General features: G+C 34.5%; 1 protein-coding gene across 1 annotated transcript in view; it reads left to right on the forward strand.

Moving 5' to 3' along the window:
- The window catches only part of itgb8 (integrin, beta 8), a 46,337-nt gene that overhangs the window by 18,279 nt on the left and 5,474 nt on the right, over window positions 1–22,584 (forward strand). The window contains exons 6-13 of the mRNA XM_056480351.1: window positions 3,491–3,649; window positions 6,063–6,158; window positions 7,301–7,390; window positions 9,837–9,983; window positions 12,851–13,196; window positions 14,932–15,154; window positions 18,056–18,159; window positions 18,276–18,386. Of these exons, the coding sequence (XP_056336326.1) occupies window positions 3,491–3,649; window positions 6,063–6,158; window positions 7,301–7,390; window positions 9,837–9,983; window positions 12,851–13,196; window positions 14,932–15,154; window positions 18,056–18,159; window positions 18,276–18,386 (1,276 nt within the window). The remainder of the gene's footprint in view (window positions 1–3,490; window positions 3,650–6,062; window positions 6,159–7,300; window positions 7,391–9,836; window positions 9,984–12,850; window positions 13,197–14,931; window positions 15,155–18,055; window positions 18,160–18,275; window positions 18,387–22,584) is intronic.

A 22,584-nucleotide genomic window follows, 5' to 3' on the forward strand; every position in this document is an offset into this window, starting at 1 on the left:
CATTTTGACTGATTACACTTGCACCAGCTGAGGATTGTCAAAGACTGATTACACACACTATTTAAACAACACACACACTCCCTGCCTTTGCTGAGTCTTGTTTAACTGTAAAGTGACATTGTAAACGCATTTCCCTTAGTCTAGTTCCTCCTTGTTTTGATCTTTGCCTGGTTTCCCTTTCTCCTTGTCTGCCGCCTGTCTACCGACCTCTCGCCTGTGTTTGATTACGATTCTGGACTGCCTTTGTACATCTGTTTGCACCTGTGTTGACCATTGCCTTCCTGACTTTGAATAAACCTGCACGTGGATCTTAAACTTCAGTTGTCTCTGTCACTCCCCGTGTTACACTGTGGCTGTACCTTTTCAAATAGTACACTTTTGTACCGTACAAGTGGACGTTAGTACCTTTAGGGTACTCTTTTGTATCTATGAGGTACTCAATTGTACTATTTAGGGAATAATGTCCCTTCAAGACCTGTTAGGATCAAAAAGGAACAGATTTTGTACTTTTATTTCTGAGTGTGTACCTGCACTACATGTTTTTAGCAAGTAACTAATAGTACTTTTACCTGAGTACGATTTTTAGTACTCTTTTCATCACTGAGTATGGATTACTGAATACTGTATGTGAAATGACACACAGGCAGCATCAGAAAGAAAGTGAAGCGCTGAATCAGCCTGATGATGTCATCGCCGCTTCAGGAGCTTCACATCAACAATGCCTCTTTATTGCGTCCGGCTGCTGCTGGGATTTTTCCCTGTGAGTTACAGTTTGAGCTGATAAACTGTAGCCGGAGCCGTGGGCCAGTAAACAGCCTTGAATGAGTTTCAGTCTCCAGCATGTCCCTCTGCAGCCTCCCTGAAGCAGAAACTGAAAGAAGCTTGATGTTTGCGTTGGCTTTCTCTCGCGCTATGACCTTCACACTTATGGCCCTCAGGTGGAATATTGCTTCTGCTTGCTTGCTCGATTAGCTTGGTTTATGCAGGTGCTTCCCACATGAAAAAATACTGCAGTCATTTATAGTTAATACTGTAGTGCTTTTAAACCATACTATAACCAAATACTTGAATCAGTCTGTTGTGGTAATTCTATAGTTGCTATGGTAACACAACAAATTTAATAATTCATCTCTTGTGGTAATTCTTTAGTTGCTATGGTAACAACAACTATAGTAACTGATCTGTTGTGGTAATTCAGTAGTTACTATGGTAACACAACAACTATATCAATTAATCTGTTGTGATTATTCTATAGTTGCTATGATAACACACAACTATAGTAATTAATTTGTTGTGGTAATTCTACAGTTGCTATGGTAACACAACTATATCAATTAATCTGTTGTGATTATTTTATAGTTGCTATGGTAACACAACAACTATAGTAATTAATTTGTTGTGATAATTCTATAATTGCTATGGTAACAAAAGAACTATAGTAATTGATCTGTTGTGGTAATTCAGTAGTTGCTATGGTAACACAAGAACTATAGTAATTGATCTGTTGTCGTAATTAAGTAGTTGCTATGGTAACACAAGAACTATAGTAATTGATCTGTTATGGTATGTTCAGTAGTTGCTATGGTAACACAACAACTATAGTAATTGATCTGTTGTGGTATGTTCAGTAGTTGTTATGTTAACACAACAACATAAGAATTTTTTGTGGTAATTTTAAAGTTGCTATGGTAACACAACAACTATGATAACTGATCTGCTGTGGTAGTTCGGTAGTTGCTATGGTAACACAACAACTTAAGTAATTAATTTGTTGTCGTAATTTTATAGTTGCTATGGTAACATAGATGTGGTAATTCGGTAGTTGCAATGGTAACACAACAACTAATTTAATTAATCTGTTGTGGTTATTCTATAGTTGCTATGGTAACACAACAACATAGTAATACATTTTTTGTGGTATTTTTGTAGTTGCTATGGTAATCTAACTATAGTAATTAATTGTTGTGGTAATTCTATAGTTGCTATGGCAACACAACAACTGTATTAAATAATCGGTTGTGGTTATTCTATAGTTGCTATGGCAACACAACAACATAGTAATTCATTTTCTGTGGTAATTTTGTAGTTGCTATGGTAAAGCAACAACTACAATAATGTATCTGTTGTGGTAATTCTATAGTTGCTATAGTAACACAACAACAATCATAATATAAACAAATGACCATTAGGGAATGTTATACTTCAATACACCACAGTTTACTGTAATAAAACTAAATTATTTGACAGGATGCTGTAGCATTTATTAACAAAGTGTTGTAAATACTATAGTATTATTTATTTTTTAAGCATGGTTCAGTATTTACTGTAAATAACTATAGGATTTTATAGTATGTGGGTTGTTGTTCAGTACCTCAGGGCTGTAAGTTTTAAAAAGTAGTTCCTGTTGGCATCTGCTCAGGATTTGTGGTTAAACATTACTCATTCTGGCAGTGAAGCGCTCGACTGATGCAGTTTGTCTTGAATTAGTAACACAGGGTCAAGTCCAAAAAACCTCCCCTTAAGTCTTTTACAACGGATGTTATGAAAATGAATACATTTATTTATTTATTTATTTATTTATTTATTTATTTATTTATTTATTTATTTATTTATTTATTTATTTATTTATTTATTTATTTATTTATTTATTGCTTTATTTATTTATTGCTTTATTTATTTATAGCTTTATTTATTTATTTATTTATTGCTTTATTTATTTATTTATTTATTGCTTTATTTATTTATTGCTTTATTTATTTATTGCTTTATTTATTTATTTATTTATTTATTTATTTATTTATTTATTTATTTATTGCTTTATTTATTTATTGCTTTATTTATTTATTGCTTTTATTTATTTATTTATTCATTCATTTATTTATTTATTTATTTATTTATTTATTTATTTATTTATTTATTTATTTATTTATTTATTTATTTCAAACACATAAATGTTTTTATTAAATAATTGTATTTTTAGCATTTATTTATACATTTATTTCTTTTAATTGTTTACTTTATTTGTTTTATATTTATTATTTAACTTGTGATTTCTGCATTTTTGTGTACTTTTTAAAATTTATTTGACATTTATTAATTTATGTATTTTACTGTTTTATTTTTTTAAAGGTGTTTAAAGGATATTTTATTATTATTATTATTATTATTTATTTATTTATTTTTTCTTCTGTTTATTTTTAAATTAGTTTTATATTTATTTGTTTATTTTAAAACGTAGCATTTATTTATTTATTTATTTATTTATTCAAGCATGAATGTTTTATTACACGCCAAGCGACCTTGCATTTTTCAAAACGAGTCATCAAAATTATGAATCAGCAAATATGATCCTCTCCTCCTCCAGTTATGAGTCCATCAGTGCTCATCCCGCTGACCTGTGCAGTGGCTCCTGCATTAGTAACTCATTAGTGTTGATGATGTGATCCTGCTGAGTTGACTTTCCCTCCACACTCTTCTGTAATGTGTGCAGAAGGACATCGGCTGGCGTCCAGAAGCCAAGCATCTGCTGCTGGTTATGACGGATCAGCCTTCTCATCTGGCTCTGGACAGTAAACTAGCTGGTATCGTGGTTCCTCATGACGGCCGCTGCCATCTAGAGGACAACATCTACTCTCAGACAAGCACTATGGTAAGAGGAGCATCACAGTAACACACAAGCACACACAACTACATTAACACTCTATCTGTCTACATTAACACACTATTTATCTGTAAATGAGCCAAATACTATAAAAACAAACTAACAAAAGCATACATTTAAGCTGGAATAATGTATGTTTTGATGATAAATGGTGCTGTGGTAGTATGGTGATATTCTACCATACTTATATGATTAATATTTAGTTAATAATATTAATATTAATAATAATGATAATAATAATAGGGTGACGTGGTAGCGCAGTGGGTAGCGATGTCGTCTCACAGCAAAAAGGTTGCTGGTTCGAGCCACTGCTGGGTCAGTTGGCATATCTGTGTGGAGTTTGCATGTTCTCCCCGTGTTCACGTGGTTTCCTCCGGGTGCTCCAGTTTCTCCCACAGTCCAAAGACATGCGCTATAGGGCAATTGGGTAAGCTAAAATTGTCCGTAGTGTATGTGTGTGAATGAGTGTGTATGGGTGTTTCCCGGTGATGGGTTGTGGCTGGAAGGGCATCCACTGCGTAAAACATATGCTGGATAAGTCAACAAAGGGACTAAAGTGGAAAAGAAAATGAATGAATGAATAATATTAATGAAAATATTTATTATTATTATTATTATTATTATTATTATTATTATTATTATTATTATTATTATTATTGTTATTATTATTGTTATACATTTTGATTTAATTATGATGATTAATATTATTTTAGCCTTTATTTTTATTATTTATTTTTAGTATTTCTTTTAATTTAGGTAATATGGATATATTTTACTCAATTCATCATTATAAAATGACTTTTTTATTTATGGATTCATCTACTTAATCATATTAATATTAATATTATTACTAATATTATTTTTGAATTTTACATTAACTATTTTTTGTACTCATTATATTTTACAGTCAGGGTATCATATGGTAATACCATTGTTAAATATTACATTTGTAGTTACATTTTAGTACTTAATTATAGCCATATTTATTTATTCAAGGGATTTGATAATCATTTTATTATATTTATCAATCTAAATTCATCCCATTCATCATATTTATTATTATATTTATATTTTACTTAATTAAAACCGTTTTCATATATTCAACTATTACTATTTTATTTTTATTTATTTATTTTTATTTATTATTGCTATATTAAATGGCTTTTATTTTGACTAAATTGCAAGAATGCATGTGCTTAATAAATATCATTCTGTAATATTGACATGGTTGAGATATGCTATAACACTTAATGATTACCATTATAATTATGGTAGTTTAAAGCACAGGTCTCAAACACAATTCCTGGAGGGCTTCAGCTCTGCACAGTTAAGCTCCAACCCTAATCAAACACAGCTGATCCAACTAATCAAGGTGCTCAATACTACTAGTCAGTAAATCTGATTAATTCGGTCGTATGGTACTGCGAAAAAGGGCGGGATTAAACAGGATTATTAGACATTTAAAAAAGTGAGTGATTGCTCCATAATTAAAATTTCTGTACAGAAAGGTCATGTTTTGATCTTCGACCTTTGATCTAACGCAGTCATGTGATGCGATTTCGCAAAGTCAGATTTCACCAAGCTCGAACTGCTTGAAACTTGTCGCACGACTTTGCGTTTCCAGTCTGAAGCCGCCTTTCCACTGCACACGGCATTTGGACACGACTGTCGGAATACGCCCCCTTGTGGCAGTCACACAGAATGTTCAGTTCTGACATACACCATGGGAAAGAAGCTGTTCTCGCAGTGTCCGAAATAAAGGTGTACAAAAGCAAGAGTCTTTATTCTCCATGGTTAAATAAATGAATGAATACTAGAAACTCATAGACCGCTAAAAATTTTGGAGGGAATGTGGAGACAACATTAAAATATAATATTTTTATTACTCATTTATGAATAGAAAAAATAATGAAAAAAGTATTTATCATCTCGAACGCACAGATCTGCTTGGACAACACTGAAATGCATCACATCCAGTCGGCCGGTCGCAGACGGTCTAGTCGTAGGAGTTCAATTATTTCAACGGATCCGCAGCTCAATTTAGATCCGAATTTTCCGCATACGGAGATTATCCACGCAGCTTCCGGACAACTCTCCATTGGAAATGAATGACTTCCGGTCTGTCGCTTGTCGTGTGCATTGAAAAGGAGGTTTGACACATTCACATGCGTGTGGAGAATAGTCCAGTGTGACCACAGCTTTAAGCACCCCTGATTTAAGCAAAACAGTCTTATTTTTGGCATGCGTTTAAGCACGTCGAGTGTTTGTAATAATGATTTATCAATGAAAACCTGGCAGCAGAATCATATTTCTGAAAGCACACTCATATTTGTTTGAGAATGAGCATTTGCCGTAACAGTTGTGTGTGTGTGTTTATGTGTGTGTCTGTGTTGTTGTTCAGGAACACCCAACAGTCGCTCAACTGGCCGAGAAGCTTCTGGAAAACAGTATTCACTCCGTCTTTGCGGTGGATCATGCGCAATATCAGTGGTATGAGGTAATTTCTCTGGGTGTTTTTTTCTTTCTGCAGAAACAGGCAGTGATTTATTTGGGAACACAAAAGTCACGAAGAAGCTGCTTTAAAGGGGACCTATTATGCAAAAATTACTTTTACAAGAGGTTTAAGCACAGTTGTGTGGCAGCAGTCTGTGAATATAACCAGCTTCTAATAGTAAACATTTACAGTATTAATTGTATTTTATTCGCACTTGATAAAAATAGTCTGCAAAAACACTTTGATTGACATTCTCCCTTTGACCGTGTCATCACAGGGGAAAGCCGCAGGGTTAGGGTTAGGGTTAGGGTTGGTGACCATCTGTCCCTTATTACACAGTGTTAGTCCTGCTTTTGAATCTGCCACTATGCTCAAACACAGGCATTTGTAGCTCCGCCCTCTTTTGCAAAGATCACAGTCTAATTTGAATTTAAAGTGACAGTCACCAAAACTGCACATTTTGGATCAAAGCCTTAAAGGGTCAGTATCAAAGAGTTACAAAACATTATATGTATATATATATATATGTATATGTATATATGTATATGTATATATGTATATGTATATATATATATATATATATATATATATATATATGTATATGTATATATGTATATGTATATATATATATATGTATATATATATATATATATATGTATATGTATATATATATATATATATATATATATGTATATGTATATATATATATATGTATATGTATATATATATATATATATGTATATGTATATGTATATATGTGTATATATATATATATATGTATATATGTATATATATATATATATATATATATATATATAGGCCTGACCATGAGGGTAAAAATTTTAAAATGTTTATTGTTGCAAACTGTTTTGTAAGCTAGTGTTCAGTTGTAAGCACAATCATTATTGAGAAATAAGCTTTTATTAAAAGTATAAAATATTTTTTGGTTTTGTTTTTCATTTTAGTCTTTTTTTGGTGGTTTACTCATACATTCATTCATATATTTAACCACAAATCCACTTGCTGACAGTGTTTACCACATCTCCTGTGTTACCGTAAACACATTTCTCTTTGTTTTCACAATCTGAGTGATGAATCTTCGTATTTTTTCTGTGGAGCTGAACTTGTCGTTTTCTTGTGCACAGGATTTAGTGGATCTGATTCCTGGAAGTTATGTGGGTCAGCTGTTTCCCAAAGCATCTAATCTGAAAGATCTAGTAGTGCAGGCCTACAAGGTAAACCACGGTGCTTTCTCTTTCACTGTAAGAATTAAACATCTCATTCCCTTCATCGGTTCAAGGACAATCAGAAGAGACGTTCCCAAACATTTTACAATGCTCAGTAAGAGGAAAAGCACTGGCTGTGATTCCAGCATGTGTTTACAGGAACACTCCATAAAATATAAATAGGCTCATTTTACAGCTCTCGTAAAGTTCAACAGTTAAATTAACCATTTTTTGAATTCATTCAGCCAATCTCCGGATCTAATGAGAGCACTTTTAGCTTAGCATAATGAATTGAATTGGATTAGACCATTAGCATCTCACTCAAAAATGACCAAAAGTATTGATAATTTAAAATGATCAAGTCCTGTTCAAAGTATGACTCTTTTGTAGTTACATTGTGTAATAAGACCAATGGAAAATGAACATTTTTCTAGGCCGATATAGGAACTATACTCTCATTCCAGCATTATAATCAAGGATGAGAATGAGAATATAGTTCTTATAGCCATACATCAGCCTAGAAAATAGCAACGTATCATTTTCTAATGTCTTAGTACACGAGGTAACTACAGAAGAGTTAAGCTTTTAAATAGGAATATAATCAATACTTTTTGGTCATTTTTGAGCAAGAGGCTAATGGTCTAATCTACTTCAGTAACTTATGCTAAGCTAAGCTAAAAGCGTTCCTGACAGCTGATCTCTGAGTCTGGCAGGTGCACTTTTAACTTAGCTTAGCATAGCATAATGAATTGAATCAGATTAGACCATTAGCATCTCACTCAAAAATGACCAACGAGTTTCCATAATTTTCCTATTTAAAGCTCGTCTGTTCAGTAGATACATCTTGTACTAAGACTGATGGAAAATGAACAGTTGTTATTTTCTAGGAACTATACTCTCTTCCTGGCGCAATAATCAAGGAAGATGCCATACCATGACTGCAGCAAGCTAGCAATAATATTACACCAGTTTTAACTGGTGATGCAAGTGCAGGGCTCAGTGCTGGACGCTATTTTCAAGCACTGCATAATATCATTACGCCATTCATTATTATTATGCCAGAATGAGAGTATAGTTCCTATAGCCATATATCAGCCTAGAAAACAGCAACTGTTCATTTTCCTTCCGTCTTAGTACACGATGTGACTACAGAAGAGTCAGGCTTTAAATAGGAAAATTATCAATACTTTTTGGTCATTTTTGAGTGAGATGCTAATGGTCTAATCCGATTCAATGACTTATGCTAAGCTAAGCTAAAAGTGAGATTGAGTGAATGGATTCAAAAATTGTAAAGCCCAACAGTTTAACTTTAGGAGAGTTGGAGGCCACAATTTATTTTGATGGTCTGTTTGTTGAATTTAAGTTACATTGCATCTACATGCCAACTAATTCTCATTAGATTATAAGTAGACTGTTAGATTGGGGTTAAAGTGTTACCGAGTTGTAAAATGAACCTATTTCCAAAAAGAAAAGTGTAGTTTCCCTTTAAGAACAGGTCGAATCTCTTCTCAGGCACAACAATTCAAGGACAATCAGAACAGAAGTTCCCAAACATTTCATAATGCTCAGTTTCAGTAAGCAGAAAACACTGGCTGTGATTCCAGCATGTGTTTACAGGAACACTCCACTTTTTAAAATATAAATAGGCTCATTTTACAGCTCTCCTAAAGCTAAATGGTTGAGTTTTACCATTTTTGGATCCATTCAGTCGATCTCCTTTTAGCTTAGCTTAGCATAATGAATTGAATCGGATTAGACCATAAGCATCTCGCTCAAAAATGACCAGAGTTTGATGATTTTTCTATTTAAAGCTTGTGCCTTCTGTAGTTACTTTGTGTACTGAGACTGACGGAAACTAAAAAAATGTTCTAGACCGATATAGGAACTATACTCTCATTCCAGCAGAATAATCAAGGATTAGAATATAGTTCCTATAGCCATATATCAGCCTAGAAATAGCGATGTTTTATTTTCTGTTGGTATTAGTTCAAGATGTAACTACAGAAGAGTCTAGCTAATAATCAGTACTTTTTGGTAATTTTTGAGCGAGATGCTAATGGTCTAATCCAGTTTAATTAATTATGCTAAGCTAAGCTAAAAGTGTTCCTGCCAGACCCGAAGATCGGCTAAATGGATTAGTTTAACTGTAGTAAAGCTGTAAAATGATTTCCAAATTTCCAAAAACAAGTGCAGTGTTCCTTTAAGACCAGGAATAATCTCTTCTCAGGCACAACAATGTATTGTCCTCCCCGAAATCCACTGATGCCAGTGAACAGTAGCCTGCTTTATAAAGGCCTCTGATTGCTTGTGCCAAAAATGCTGTGAGAGCCAATCAGCACAGAGCTGCTATTTTTAGCCTTTTCCCCCCTGAACCTGCTTATACAAGAGGCTGCAGGTTATACAATGGGCTCTTTCTGCCGTGCTCTGCTCATGTGTGTGCATGTGTGTCCTGCAGAAGCTGCTGTCAGATGTGGAGGTGCAGATGGAGCTGCAGGACCCCCAGCAGGCTGAGCGTTTCTGGGTGAACGTCAGCGCGATCTGCCCTGGAGGATCCTCCGCTTCCGGAAACAGCAAATGCTCCGGCGTTCAGCCCAAACAAACAGTACGAGAGCCTGTAATGCAGATACATCTGTTTCCAGCACAGCCAACAGAGATGCTGGCTTTGATATGGAAAACTGCTCAAATTGGAAGAATGCTTCAGCCAAAAATATTATTTACTCACTCTTGTGTTAAATAGAGCGGTTTTAATGAAGTACAGTGGATGTTCATTCATTCATTTTCCTACGGCTTAGTCCCTTTATTCATCAGGAGTCGCCACAGTGGAATGAACCGCCAACTCATCCAGCATATGTTTTACACAGTGGATACTCTTTCAGCTGCAACCTAGTACTGGAAAACACCCATACACACTCATTCACACACACTCGTACACTCATAGTTCATCCAATTCCCCTATAGCGCATGTGTTTGGACTGTGGGGGGAACCGGAGCACCCCGAGGAAACACACGCCAACATGGGGAGAACATCCAAACTCCACACAGAAATGCCAATTTGGAATTGAACCAGCGACCTTCTTGCTGTTAGGCCACAGTATTTAACTCCTTAAAGCAGTGGTTCTCCATTCTGGTCCTCGGGCCCCATAATTATATAGAATTATATATAATAATAATGAATTAATAATTAATGAATATAATAACAGAATTTTACAACTCCCTTAAAGTTAAACAGTAGAGTTTTACCATTTATAAAACCATTTAGAGGGTGGCGCAGTGGGTAGGACTGTCGCCTCACAGCAAGAAGGTCGCTGGTTTGAGCCACGGCTGGGTCAGTTGTCATTTCTGAGTTTGCATGTTCTCCCCATGTTGGTGTGGGTTTCCTCTGGGTGCTCCGGTTTCCCCCACAGGTGGAAGACATGCACTATAGGGGAATTGAATAGGCTAAATTGTCCGTAGTGTATGTGTGTGAATGAGCGTATGGGTGTTTTCCAGTGATGGGTTACAACTGGAAGGGCATCCACTGCGTAAAACGTGTGCTTTATCAATTGATGGTTCATTCCACTGTGGCGACCCCTGATTAATAAAGGGACTTGTAACGCGGGGAGTGACAGAGACAACTGAGGTGAGGATCCACCTGCAGGTTTATCGGGTAGTCAGGCAAGCAGTGGTCAACACAGGTGCAAACAAATGTAAAAGTGCAGTCTGGAATCGTAGTCAAAAACATCAGGCGAGAGGTCGGAAGGCAGGCGGCAGACAGGGATAACTAGGAACAAAGCTAAGGTAAACACATGGAGAAACAAGATTAAGGAAATGCGTTGAATTGTCACATTACAGATAACAAGCCTCGGCAAGGAAGTGAGTGTGTGTGCTGTTAAAGTAGTGTGTGTAATCAGTCCAGAAGCCGCATCAGTTGTGGGAGTCTAATCAGTGGAGACTTGGAGCAGGTGTGTGTGTGTGTGGCATGACTGAAAATGTAGTCCATAAGTTGTAGTCCATGTGAATGCGTGTGAGATCCAGCGATCTTGGGAGTATGATCGCTGGTGATAGTGACAGGGACTAAGACGAAAAGAAAATGAATGAATGAAAATCCATTTAGCTGATCTCCGTGTCTTATCTGAACTAAAACAACAACTCGTCAGAATAATAAATGTTTTCATTCTTTGTAGATCAAAATCAGGGTTATTCCAGCAAATATTATTTTCGTAGCTCTTCTAAAGTTAAAATGTTGGAAATTTGAAGTCTAAAAAATTAGTGCTGTCAAACGATTAATCACGATTAATAGCATATGAAATAAAAGTGATATAATGTATACTCACTGTGTATAAATATTGTGTATTTATATAGATAAAACCTATGTAACATACATAAATATAAACTCTAAATATATATATATGTGTATGTGTATATATATATATATATATATATGTAAACATATAAACATATATACATATACATATATAAATATATATATATCAGTTCAGTTTTAGTTCAATTTCCTTTATTTTGTCATTCAAAACATCACAATGAAATTGGTTTGCAGAACGATATTACATCGCAACAGACCCAACAGGAACATAAAAAACATCACTATACAAACACTATAAAATTCTAACATAATAAATAAGCTTTTTTAATTTCATAAAAATATAAAAATATAGTTATATAAAATATAACCCAATTTTAAAAATCTCAGAACAGAATTTTCTTAATATTTAAATACCTATTTCACCATTTGTTATTATAGTTGTAATATTAACAATTTCTCTTAGTTTAACTATTTATTGATTTAATATTTCACACTAGCTATCAATAGTGTTTAAGAAATGGTATTATTCTAAAGTCTTATAATGACAGAATAAAAACCACACTGATTTGCTCCTCAGGCTTCTGTAACGCCTGCCTGATATATATATAGATGTGCAGTTTTAGTGACTGTCGCTTTAAATTCAAACGAGACTGTGATTTATATGTACTGTTGAAGTCTGTATGTATATTTCTTTTATCCTTGCCATGATGACAGCACATAATATTAGACTAGATATTTTTCAAGACACTTCTTTACAGCTTAAAGTGACATTTAAAGGCTTAACTAGGTTTACTGGGGTAATCTGGCAAGTTATTGTATACTGATGGTGTGTTCTGGAGACAATCCAAAACAAATATAGCTTAAGGGGGCTAATAATATTGACCTTAAAATGGCTTGAAAAAATAAAAACTGCTTTTATTCTAGCCGAAATAAAACAAATAAGACTTTCTACAGAATAAAAAATGTATAAGGAAATACTGTGAAAAATTCCTTAAACATCAATGGGGAAATATTTAAAAAGAAAAAAAAAATCACAGGAGGGTGAATAATTTTGACTTCAACTGTATATATATATATATATATATATGTATGTATATGTATATATGTATGTATATGTATATATATATGTATATATATATATGTATATGTGTGTGTGTGTCCTGCAGGTGTTCTTCCAGCTGACAGTAGGCATGCTCTCGTGTCCAGCTGGGTCTGCAGATCAGGATGTGTTGATGCTGGTGCGGCCGGTGGGCTTCAATGAGTCTGTGCATGTGCGTATCCGTCAGCTCTGCGGCTCCGGCTGCACTGATCCTGAGCCCGAACCCTTGTCCTGCGTCTCAAACACTCCTGACGCTTGCAGAGAGCACAGAAACGCCCCTGTCTGCAGTTCTAGAGGTGTCTGCCGCTGCGGGACGTGTGTGTGCGACTCCAGCAGATTCGGAAACATCTACGGGAAGTTCTGTGAGATGGACGATTTCTCCTGTCCGTATGATGGAGGTCTGGTGTGTGGAGGTCAGCGCTGACATCTGATTATTTATTCATTCAATCTGGGGTGGCCACAGCGGAATGAATCGCCAACTTATCCAGCATATGTTTTACATTCATACACACTCATTCACACTCATACACTACGGACAATTTAGCTTAGCCAATTCACCTGTGCCACATGTTTTTTCGAACTTGTGGGGGAAACCGGAGCACCTGGAGGAAACCCACGCCAACACGGGGAGAACATGCAAACTCCACACAGAAATGCCAACTGACCCAGCCGAGGCTCAAACCAGCGACGACCTTCTTGCTGTGAGGCGATGGTGCTACCCATTGTGCCACTGTGACGCCCTTATTATTTATAGTGTGTTTATTATTATTAGATATTATTATTCTAATTTTGTGTGTGTGGCATATTTCACAGCGTTTATTAATTTTGGTTTAAATATATATTTAATAACACTTTAATTAACAGTAATATGAATATAAATTTATAAATTATTGATTAAATAAAAAGGCTGATGCATTTTTAATTTTAAAAATGTGAATTTATATTAATATAAGTGTAACAATTAAATTTATTAAACAGTTATTACAATACATAAAAATAATATTTATTACACAAAAATTTTATTAATTTTGACCTTTATTATTTTAAATAGCTTTAGGTTTTATATTAATATTAATGTAATAATGAAATAATTCAATATATTAAACATTAATTTTGTTTATTGCACAATTTTATTTATCATTTTTGCTGAATGGAAATTTCATACCTTATTAATTTTGTTTTTTAAAATATGAAATTGTTTATAATTAACTTAATTATATATTAATATAATTGCTGGATAAGTTGGCGGTTCATTCCCCTGTGGCAATCCCTGATTAATAAAGGGACTAAGCTGAAAATTTAATTTAATTAATTAATTAATTAATATAAAATTATATTTAAAATTAATAAATAATTTATTAAATAAATTGCTAATGAATCTACAAATTTGGTAACACCATGGCTCAGTGGGTGGCACTGTGTTCTCACAGCAAGAAGGTCGCTGCTTCGAGTCCCGGCTGGGTCAGTTGGCATTTCTGTGTGGAGTTTGCATGTTCTCCCTGTGTCAGCATGGGTTTCCTCCGGGTGCTCCAGTTTCCCCTACAGTCCAAACACATGCGCTACAGGGGAATTAAATTAACTAAATTGCCATTTTGTGTGTGTGTGTGTGTGTGTGTGTGTGTGTGTGTGTGTGTGTGTGTGTGTGTGTGAATGAGTGAATGAGTGTGTATGGGTGTTTCCCAGTACTGAGTTGCAGCTGGAAGGGGATAAGCTGTGTAATACATATGCTGGAATAGTTGGCGGTTCATTCCGCTGTGGCGACCCCTGATGAATAAAGGGAAAATGAATGAATGAATCTACAATTTTGAAAGTGTAATTTTATTTCAATATTATATTAATATTAATGTAATAATTGAATATATTAAACATTCATTTTGTGTAGTGGACAGTATTATATAATATTTTAGTATATTTCATACGGTATATTATATTAAATAAAATTGCTAATAAGTTTTAAATATTGTTTCCATTACAATTTATTTTAATATTAGTGTAATAATTAATTATTTGTTTATTGATGTTGGGATAAACCATTATGAAATGTGTATTTTTTTTGTATTTAACATACTAAAATGTCTGCCAGTTTATACCAATGTCTTTTTGATTTAATTTAGTTTATTTTTCTTGTGTTTCCTCATTTGGTTTCAGGTCACGGCCAGTGTGTCAGAGGTGAATGTGTGTGTCTCTCAGGCTGGATGGGTGAAGCTTGCACCTGTCCCGAGTCCACAGACAGCTGTGTGTCTGACGATGGCCTCATCTGCGGCGCTGTGGGAAAGTGTGTGTGTGGCAAGTGTTTGTGTGACGATCCACGGCGATCCGGAGCCTTCTGTGAGAAATGTCCCATGTGCCACAGCTCCTGTCAATCGCACTGGTAAACACCGCCTCTCTCTCTTGAAGAACTCTGATTGGTTAGAACACCTGTCAATCACTCACTGAAGATATAAGCGATTCTGTTTCTTCTTAAAGGGCCGGTGAAATGATAGTTTTAATGATATCTATTAGCTAGTGCGCTCCAAAACAGTGACAAAAAATCACATTTAGAAATATAAAACTGATATTAACATACAAAGCTTCCAGTTTGTCACTTCCTCCTGAATGGATTAATGATTTTTTTCACATCACCTCATACTTCAGTTTCTCATCAAATCTTCTGACCAATCAAATGCTTTCTAGTATCTGACATGCCCCCCACCCCCTTCTTCTCATTTGCTTTTCATTTGATACATTTGAGCTCAACCACTCTCACTAGGAGAGCTGTGATAAAACTAAATGCTATTGGCTGGCTTTTAAAAAGGGGAGGAGCTACTCTACGCTCCGCCCTCTCTACGTGTTTTTAGTGGAGATTACATCAAATATCCAATCAAAACTGCACATTTCAAAGCACTTCACCGGATCTTTTAAAGGGCCGGTCACAATAGACTTTGCGTTCCATTCACTTTCTTTCATGCGGATGTAAAACGCAGGAATGCAAGCCGATTTGTGTTTCTCAAGATCCTAAAGCTGAACCCAGACCTGTGAATTTATAAAGAGAGGCCCACTTTTGCCAGGAAGTATTTATATTCTAGTATTTGTTTTTTATTTTTGTTTTTATTAAATTTTTTATAAAAATGATCAATACTTTTCGGGTCATTTTTGAGCGAGATGCTAATGGTCTAATCTGATTCAGTTATCTATGCTAAGCTAAGCTAAAAGTGCTATTTTAAAACATGTTTAAATATGAATTTTCTTTCCCCATTCTATTGCACAACTATTAAATAAAGTTTCAGCTCAAAATACCCATTAGATGATTTATTACACCCTGTTGAAATGTCAATTTTGGGACCAGAGGGTATTTTTGCACTTGTACCTTTAAATGCAAATGAGCTGGTTCTCCCCGCCTACTCTCAAAATATTTCACTTGTGATTTTCTTCAAAAATAACAGAAAGACATTAGAGACCCGCAGTTACAAATACCACAGTAAGATGAGTGAGCCAAACACAAGTGCCACTACAACATTTGTGCGAACATGCATACACAACCACACACGCATTTAACACATTGTGCTGTTTTTTGCATCTATTTACATCATCTATTTGCAGCAAATGTGACAGGATGCCCACCAAGCTCGTAAATAAGCTTCTGTTTGGAGATAATTCGAGCTAAGTTACCTCTTGGGACTCCTGTTGTGTGAGTGAAGCATTCTTGTTTATAGTTGTGTACTCTATGTAGCTGTGATGATTCCAGCGGTTATGAATAACATAGCTCAAAAAGTATGCTATGAAAAACACAACGTGTAGTCCTTACTGCTTCTTGAAATGGGAGTTCTTTTAATCTCAGTTTCTTTGCAAATCCTGTCTTGTTGACATGATTTCATGCGTTACTATGGAAACATGTTAATACGTGCCTGTCACTCATTATCGGTGGGCGGGGAAAAACGCAGAGAATTCACAGAGTTCTTTTAATCTGAGACTGCGTCCAAAACCGCCTACTACTCAGTAGGTACTGCATTTCAATTTAAACGTACTACTCGGCTGTTATAAAAGTACCATCTATACAGTATGAATGTCAGTAATATGAATGGAATTCTGACATACTACATCCGCCATTTTGTCATGATCACATGACCTACCTGCATCAGTTGCGTCGCTTTACTCACATTCATGAATTCTCTCGTGGGGCATCATGGGATAGCGCAGCATGCATGTGATGCACACTTCAGAATCTCACTGGCAGTAGTAGATCATCCTGGTACTTTTCACATACTTATTTTCGAATTTTATGAATTCAGACATACTACTCGGCTCGCATACTGATTTTAGCGTACTATATAGTATGAAAGTATGCAATTTCAGATGCAGCCTCAGTTTCTTTGCAAATCCTGTCTTGTTGATATGATTATATGCGTTACTATAGAAACATATTAATACGCGCCTGTCACTCAATATCGGTGGGCGGGAAAGCAGCAGAGAGTTCACAGAGAGTTCTTTTAATCTCAGTTTCTTTGCAAATCCTGTCAAGTTGACATGATTATATGCGTTACTATGGAAACATGTTAATACGCTCCTGTCACTCAATATCGCTGGGCGGGGAAAACAGCAGAGAGTTCATAGAGAGTTCTTTTAATCTCAGTTTCTTTGCAAATCCTGTCTTGTTGACATGATTATATGCGTTACTATGGAAACATGTTAATACGCGCCTGTCACTCAATATCGGTGGGCGGGGAAAACAGCAGAGAGTTCACAGAGAGTTCTTTTAATCTCAGTTTCTTTGCAAATCCTGTCAAGTTGACATGATTATATGCGTTACTATGGAAACATGTTAAAATGCTCCTGTCACTCAATATCGGTGGGCAGGGAAAGCAGCAGAGAGTTCACAGAGAGTTCTTTTAATCTCAGTTTCTTTGCAAATCCTGTCAAGTTGACATGATTATATGCGTTACTATGGAAACATGTTAATACGCTCCTGTCACTCAAACAGCAAAGAGTTTTTTTAATCCCAGTTTGCAAATCCAATCTTGTTGACATGATTACATGTCTCCATAGTTATACCCGCCTGTCAATCAATATCGGTGGGCGGGGAAAACCGCACTGCTACATCACATTGCGGAGCGCTTCAAAATGGCTGTGATTTGGATCCTGTTATAAAAATGAGACTCGTTCTGTTTATGTAACCAACACATGACTGCAGACACACTATACTTTCACACATTTCTGTCCAAACAGCTTCCAAACGTTGATTTTTGCATGATATGTGCAAAATCTGCTCATAATAGTTCTTTTCTCTGTGTTTCAGGAGCTGTGTGAACTGTCACCTGTCAAATGGACTTGGATCCGACGGTTTTCAGCTCTGTAATCACAGCTGCTCTCCATTGGTGGACTATGTTGATGACATTACAGGTACAATAATGCAACACAATGCACAATGAGAAATGTGTAGTTTTCGGCTGGCCTTTTGAGACGCGGCTGTAATAAATGGCCTGTTGTGTTTGTGAATGAACTGTGGTGTTGTTCAGAGCTGGTCCGGGGGAAATACTGCCTGTATCCCAGCACTGATAAGTGTCAGTACCGCTTTCTCATGGACTTGGAATCAGATGGAGCTCAGCTGCACATTAGCCGACATCCTGGTGAGGAAATGAATTCTTCTTCTTCTTTTCTTCCTTCTCCTCCGCCTTTACCCTTTTCAACCTCTGATTTTACAGTACAGAAACATGAGATATTATATTATGGTTGGAGAAATCCAAGCCTGTTTTTAGGATCGTCTGTGATATTTTCATCACACATCTACCACAAATTCTCATTACCGTATTATTAAAAACGTTTTATTTTTTTATCATCACTGATAAGCATTAGATTTTTTAGATGTAATAGGTTATTATTTTATTTGTGAAAAATAAGTGAAAATTGAACCTGCATACATTAATATAATTAATTTAGTAATTAGTAAATTAGTATAATTCAGTTGTTTCGTGATGCATAAGTATTTTGTTTATTACTAATCTCATGTTGCTACTAAAATTATTCTACATATTTTGCATACAATTTATATTTTACAGTAAATATTTACAATATTTTCAATACCGTAATTGTCCACATTATAGTGATGATAAGAAAATGACCTTTTTTTGTGTTATAGTAATGCAGTTCTCTTGTGGAACTATGATTTAAATCATCGTAAATTAAGCTATTTATTTGTTTAGGTATTGTTTACTTATTAACTTGTAAATATAATAAAAATAAATTAACATACATTAAAAACTATAAAATATAAATAAATAAATAAAAACACACAAACAAACAAACAAACAAACAATAAATAAATAAATAAATAAATAAATAAAACAAAGAATGAATGAATGAATAAATAGATAAATAAATAAAAAACACAAACAATAAATAAAAAATAAAAACACACAAACAATAAATAAATAAAACAAATAATGAATAAATAAATAAATAAATAAATAAATAAATAAAAAACACAAACTATAAATAAAAAATAAAAACACTCAAACAATAAATAAATAAATAAAAACACACAATAAATAAATAAAAAATAAAAACACACAAACAATAAATAAATAAATAAAAACACATAATAAATAAATCAATAAATAAAAACACACATTAATAAATAAATAAATAAATAAACACAAACATTAAAATAAAAAATAAAAACACACAAACAACAAATAAATAAATAAAAACACACAATAAATAAATCAATAAATAAAAACACACATAAATAAATAAATAAACAAATAAATAAATACAAACAATAAATAAAAAATAAAAACACACAAACAATAAATAAATAAATAAATAAACCCCAATAAATAAATAAATAAAACACACAATAAATAAATAAATAAATAAATAAATAAATAAATAAATAAATAAATAAATAAATAAATAAATAAATAAATAAATAAAAACTCACAAACAAACAGACAAACAATAATAAATATTGCGTTTAACTCAATTTGAATAAAATGGTAAAACATTTAACTTCATAAATTAAATTAGACCAAAGCTGCTGTGCCATATTTGTTTGTGTATTGTTTGTTTATGAAGTTGTGAATATAAGAAAAATAAATAAGCATATTTAAAAAGAACAATCAAATTTAAATAAACTAACAAAACCCACCCTAAATAAATAGATAAATATTGCATTTAATTGAATCTGAATAAAATGGTAAAAAAAACTAAACTCCATAAATTTAAATAAATTAAATCACACTAAACCTGCTGTACCATAATGTATAAACAATTCTTACATTATTTTCTAAATTACAGTAATGAGAAAGTGCTTTGCTTCTGCCTTACAGTAATGGGATTTTGTCTTTGAATTGTGCTCAGTTGTAGTCATCTTAATTTTTTTATGTATTTTAAATGTGGTTTATTTACTTTATTTTATGTAATTAATTTTGTATAAATTTATTTATTTTCTATATTTAATTAATTATTTTTTACATGTATTTTTTTTCTCTGACCTTTTGTAGTTTTGCAAGATTCACCATTCTCTGTGCTCATTTCCTCCCAAAAGCCCAGTTTATTGCTCGTAGGTTTTTCTTTCATCCCTCAAGGAGGCTTAAAGAGAGTTGTATTGCTTTGAAGCAAAAACATTTCCTCAGATGTTCCTCCCTAAATTCCTTTGTAGATATAAAAACCCCATTCATGACCATGAGTCAGTCCAGAGGAGCTCACAAATACTTGAATTCCTATCCAGATCTTCTTTTAGGTGACAGAATTTGGGAAACTGGGCTATATCTGATCTCATAAGAAGAACAGATGCATTTCTTTTCACTCATTACAAACCCCTAATTAATTTACAGATCCTAAAAGTGATGATTGAATTGTCAAGCTAATGAAGAGGTTCGGGGAAAGGGTTTGTTTAGGACAAAAGAACTCCAAAATTTACTTGTAACCTAAACAGCATCAGCCAGATGTTTCTGCTATGTGGCGTTATGACATAAAAACAGCTGGAGGAGAAGCTCCCTCAGGCCTGGAGCTGATCGGCAAACCAGCTGGAGCTCAGAGCAACACATACAGTATATATATACACACACACACACACATACACACACACACACACACACACATGATATAGTGTTCCTGAACTGTTTGGCTCTGATCCAGTCCAGTCTAAACACAAAGACTTCAAGTAGCACACTGACCTTTCACAGGTTTCCATGGAGACCAAGAAGCAGTGCTGAACAGGGTTCCAAATACACACGCACTAACACACACACACACTAACACACACACACACATACTCACACACAATCGTTTTTTTGTGAATTGTGGGAACGTTCCATAAGTTTCTAGAGTTTTTATACTGTACAAACTGTATTGTCTATCCCCCAGTCCTATCTCAAAGTGTCTGTAGATCCTTAAAATGTCTTAAATTTTGTAGTATAAATATAAGGCCTTAATAAGTGTTAAAATGTCTTAAATCTGTGTTTAAAAGATCTCAAAATGCAATCAATAAAGATTATTTTGTTTCCTTTTTGAAATCTACTTAATTTTTCTGTCTTTGTCACCCAGAATGAAACAGGCCGAACTCAATGAAATACATGCTCGTAGGGATTTTGCTTACGCAAGCAGATTTTGCTGGGATTCAGCTCTTTATTAGTTGTGTTGTGTGCTATTTTTTTTTTTTTGCAAATTTGCTACAATAAAATTTTTATACCTTACTTTTGGTCTTTAAATTTAATTCAGTTTGGACTTAAATATATGTATAATATAAGTATAAATGGCGACGCAGTGGCGCAGTAGGTAGTGCTGTTGCTGGTTCGAGCCTCGGCTGGGTCAGTTGGCGTTTCTATATGGAGTTTGCATGTTCTCCTTGCGTTCGCGTGGGTTTCCTCCGGGTGCTTCGGTTTCCCCCACAGTCCACAGACATGCAGTAGGTGAATTGGGTAAGCTAAATTGTCTGTAGTGAATGAGTGTGAATGAGTGTGTGTGGATGTTTTCCAGAAATGGGTTGCGGCTGGAAGGGCATCTGCTGCGTAAAAACGTGCTGGATAAGTTGGCGGTTCATTCTGCTGTGGGTTCATGCCGATGGGTTGCGGCTGGAAGGGCATCCGCTGCGTAAAAACGTACTGGATAAGTTAGCGGTTCATTCCGCTATGGCGACCCCGGATTAATAAAAGGACTTAGCCGAAAAGAAAATGAATGAATGAATGAATAAGTATATATATATATATATATATATATATATATATATATATATATATATATATATATATATATATAATATAAGTCTTAAATATTTGTCTTAGAAAACTTCAGACACCCTGCTATGTCTAAACACACATTATGTGTGTGAGCTGGGATTTTATTTGCTGACTTTGCAGCAAAACTTAAAACACTGGCAAAGTAATGCCAGTGGTCAGTTCGTCAGGTAGTCAGTCGACAGCGGCCTCTAGTGGCTTTATGTGAGAACGGCAGGCGCGAATGGCACTCTCGAGAGAAATTTGAGATCTGAAAAATCGTACACAGCAGCCTCCGGTGGATTTGCAATAACAAAAACTGCAAAAATCGTAGCTCCTGGGACGTATTTTGCTCTCTCCAGAAATGTATATAGGGGTACGTAATTAGAAGGAGCCGGGGTTGCAGAAAACGTGCATGTTTTTGGCAACATTGCAGCTAAACTCAAAACATTGGCAAAGTAATTTGACACCGATCCCGGACGAGCCCCCACAAATACTACATCCTTTTACAATGTTTTAACGAGAGGAACTACAGTTTTGGGAATCCTATTGCAGAGAGAACAAGTACATACACACAATCACACATGCTCACACACATTTATTTTTGTGA

Source organism: Danio aesculapii, chromosome 19 (assembly GCF_903798145.1).
Source record: "Danio aesculapii chromosome 19, fDanAes4.1, whole genome shotgun sequence".
NCBI lineage: Eukaryota > Metazoa > Chordata > Actinopteri > Cypriniformes > Danionidae > Danio > Danio aesculapii.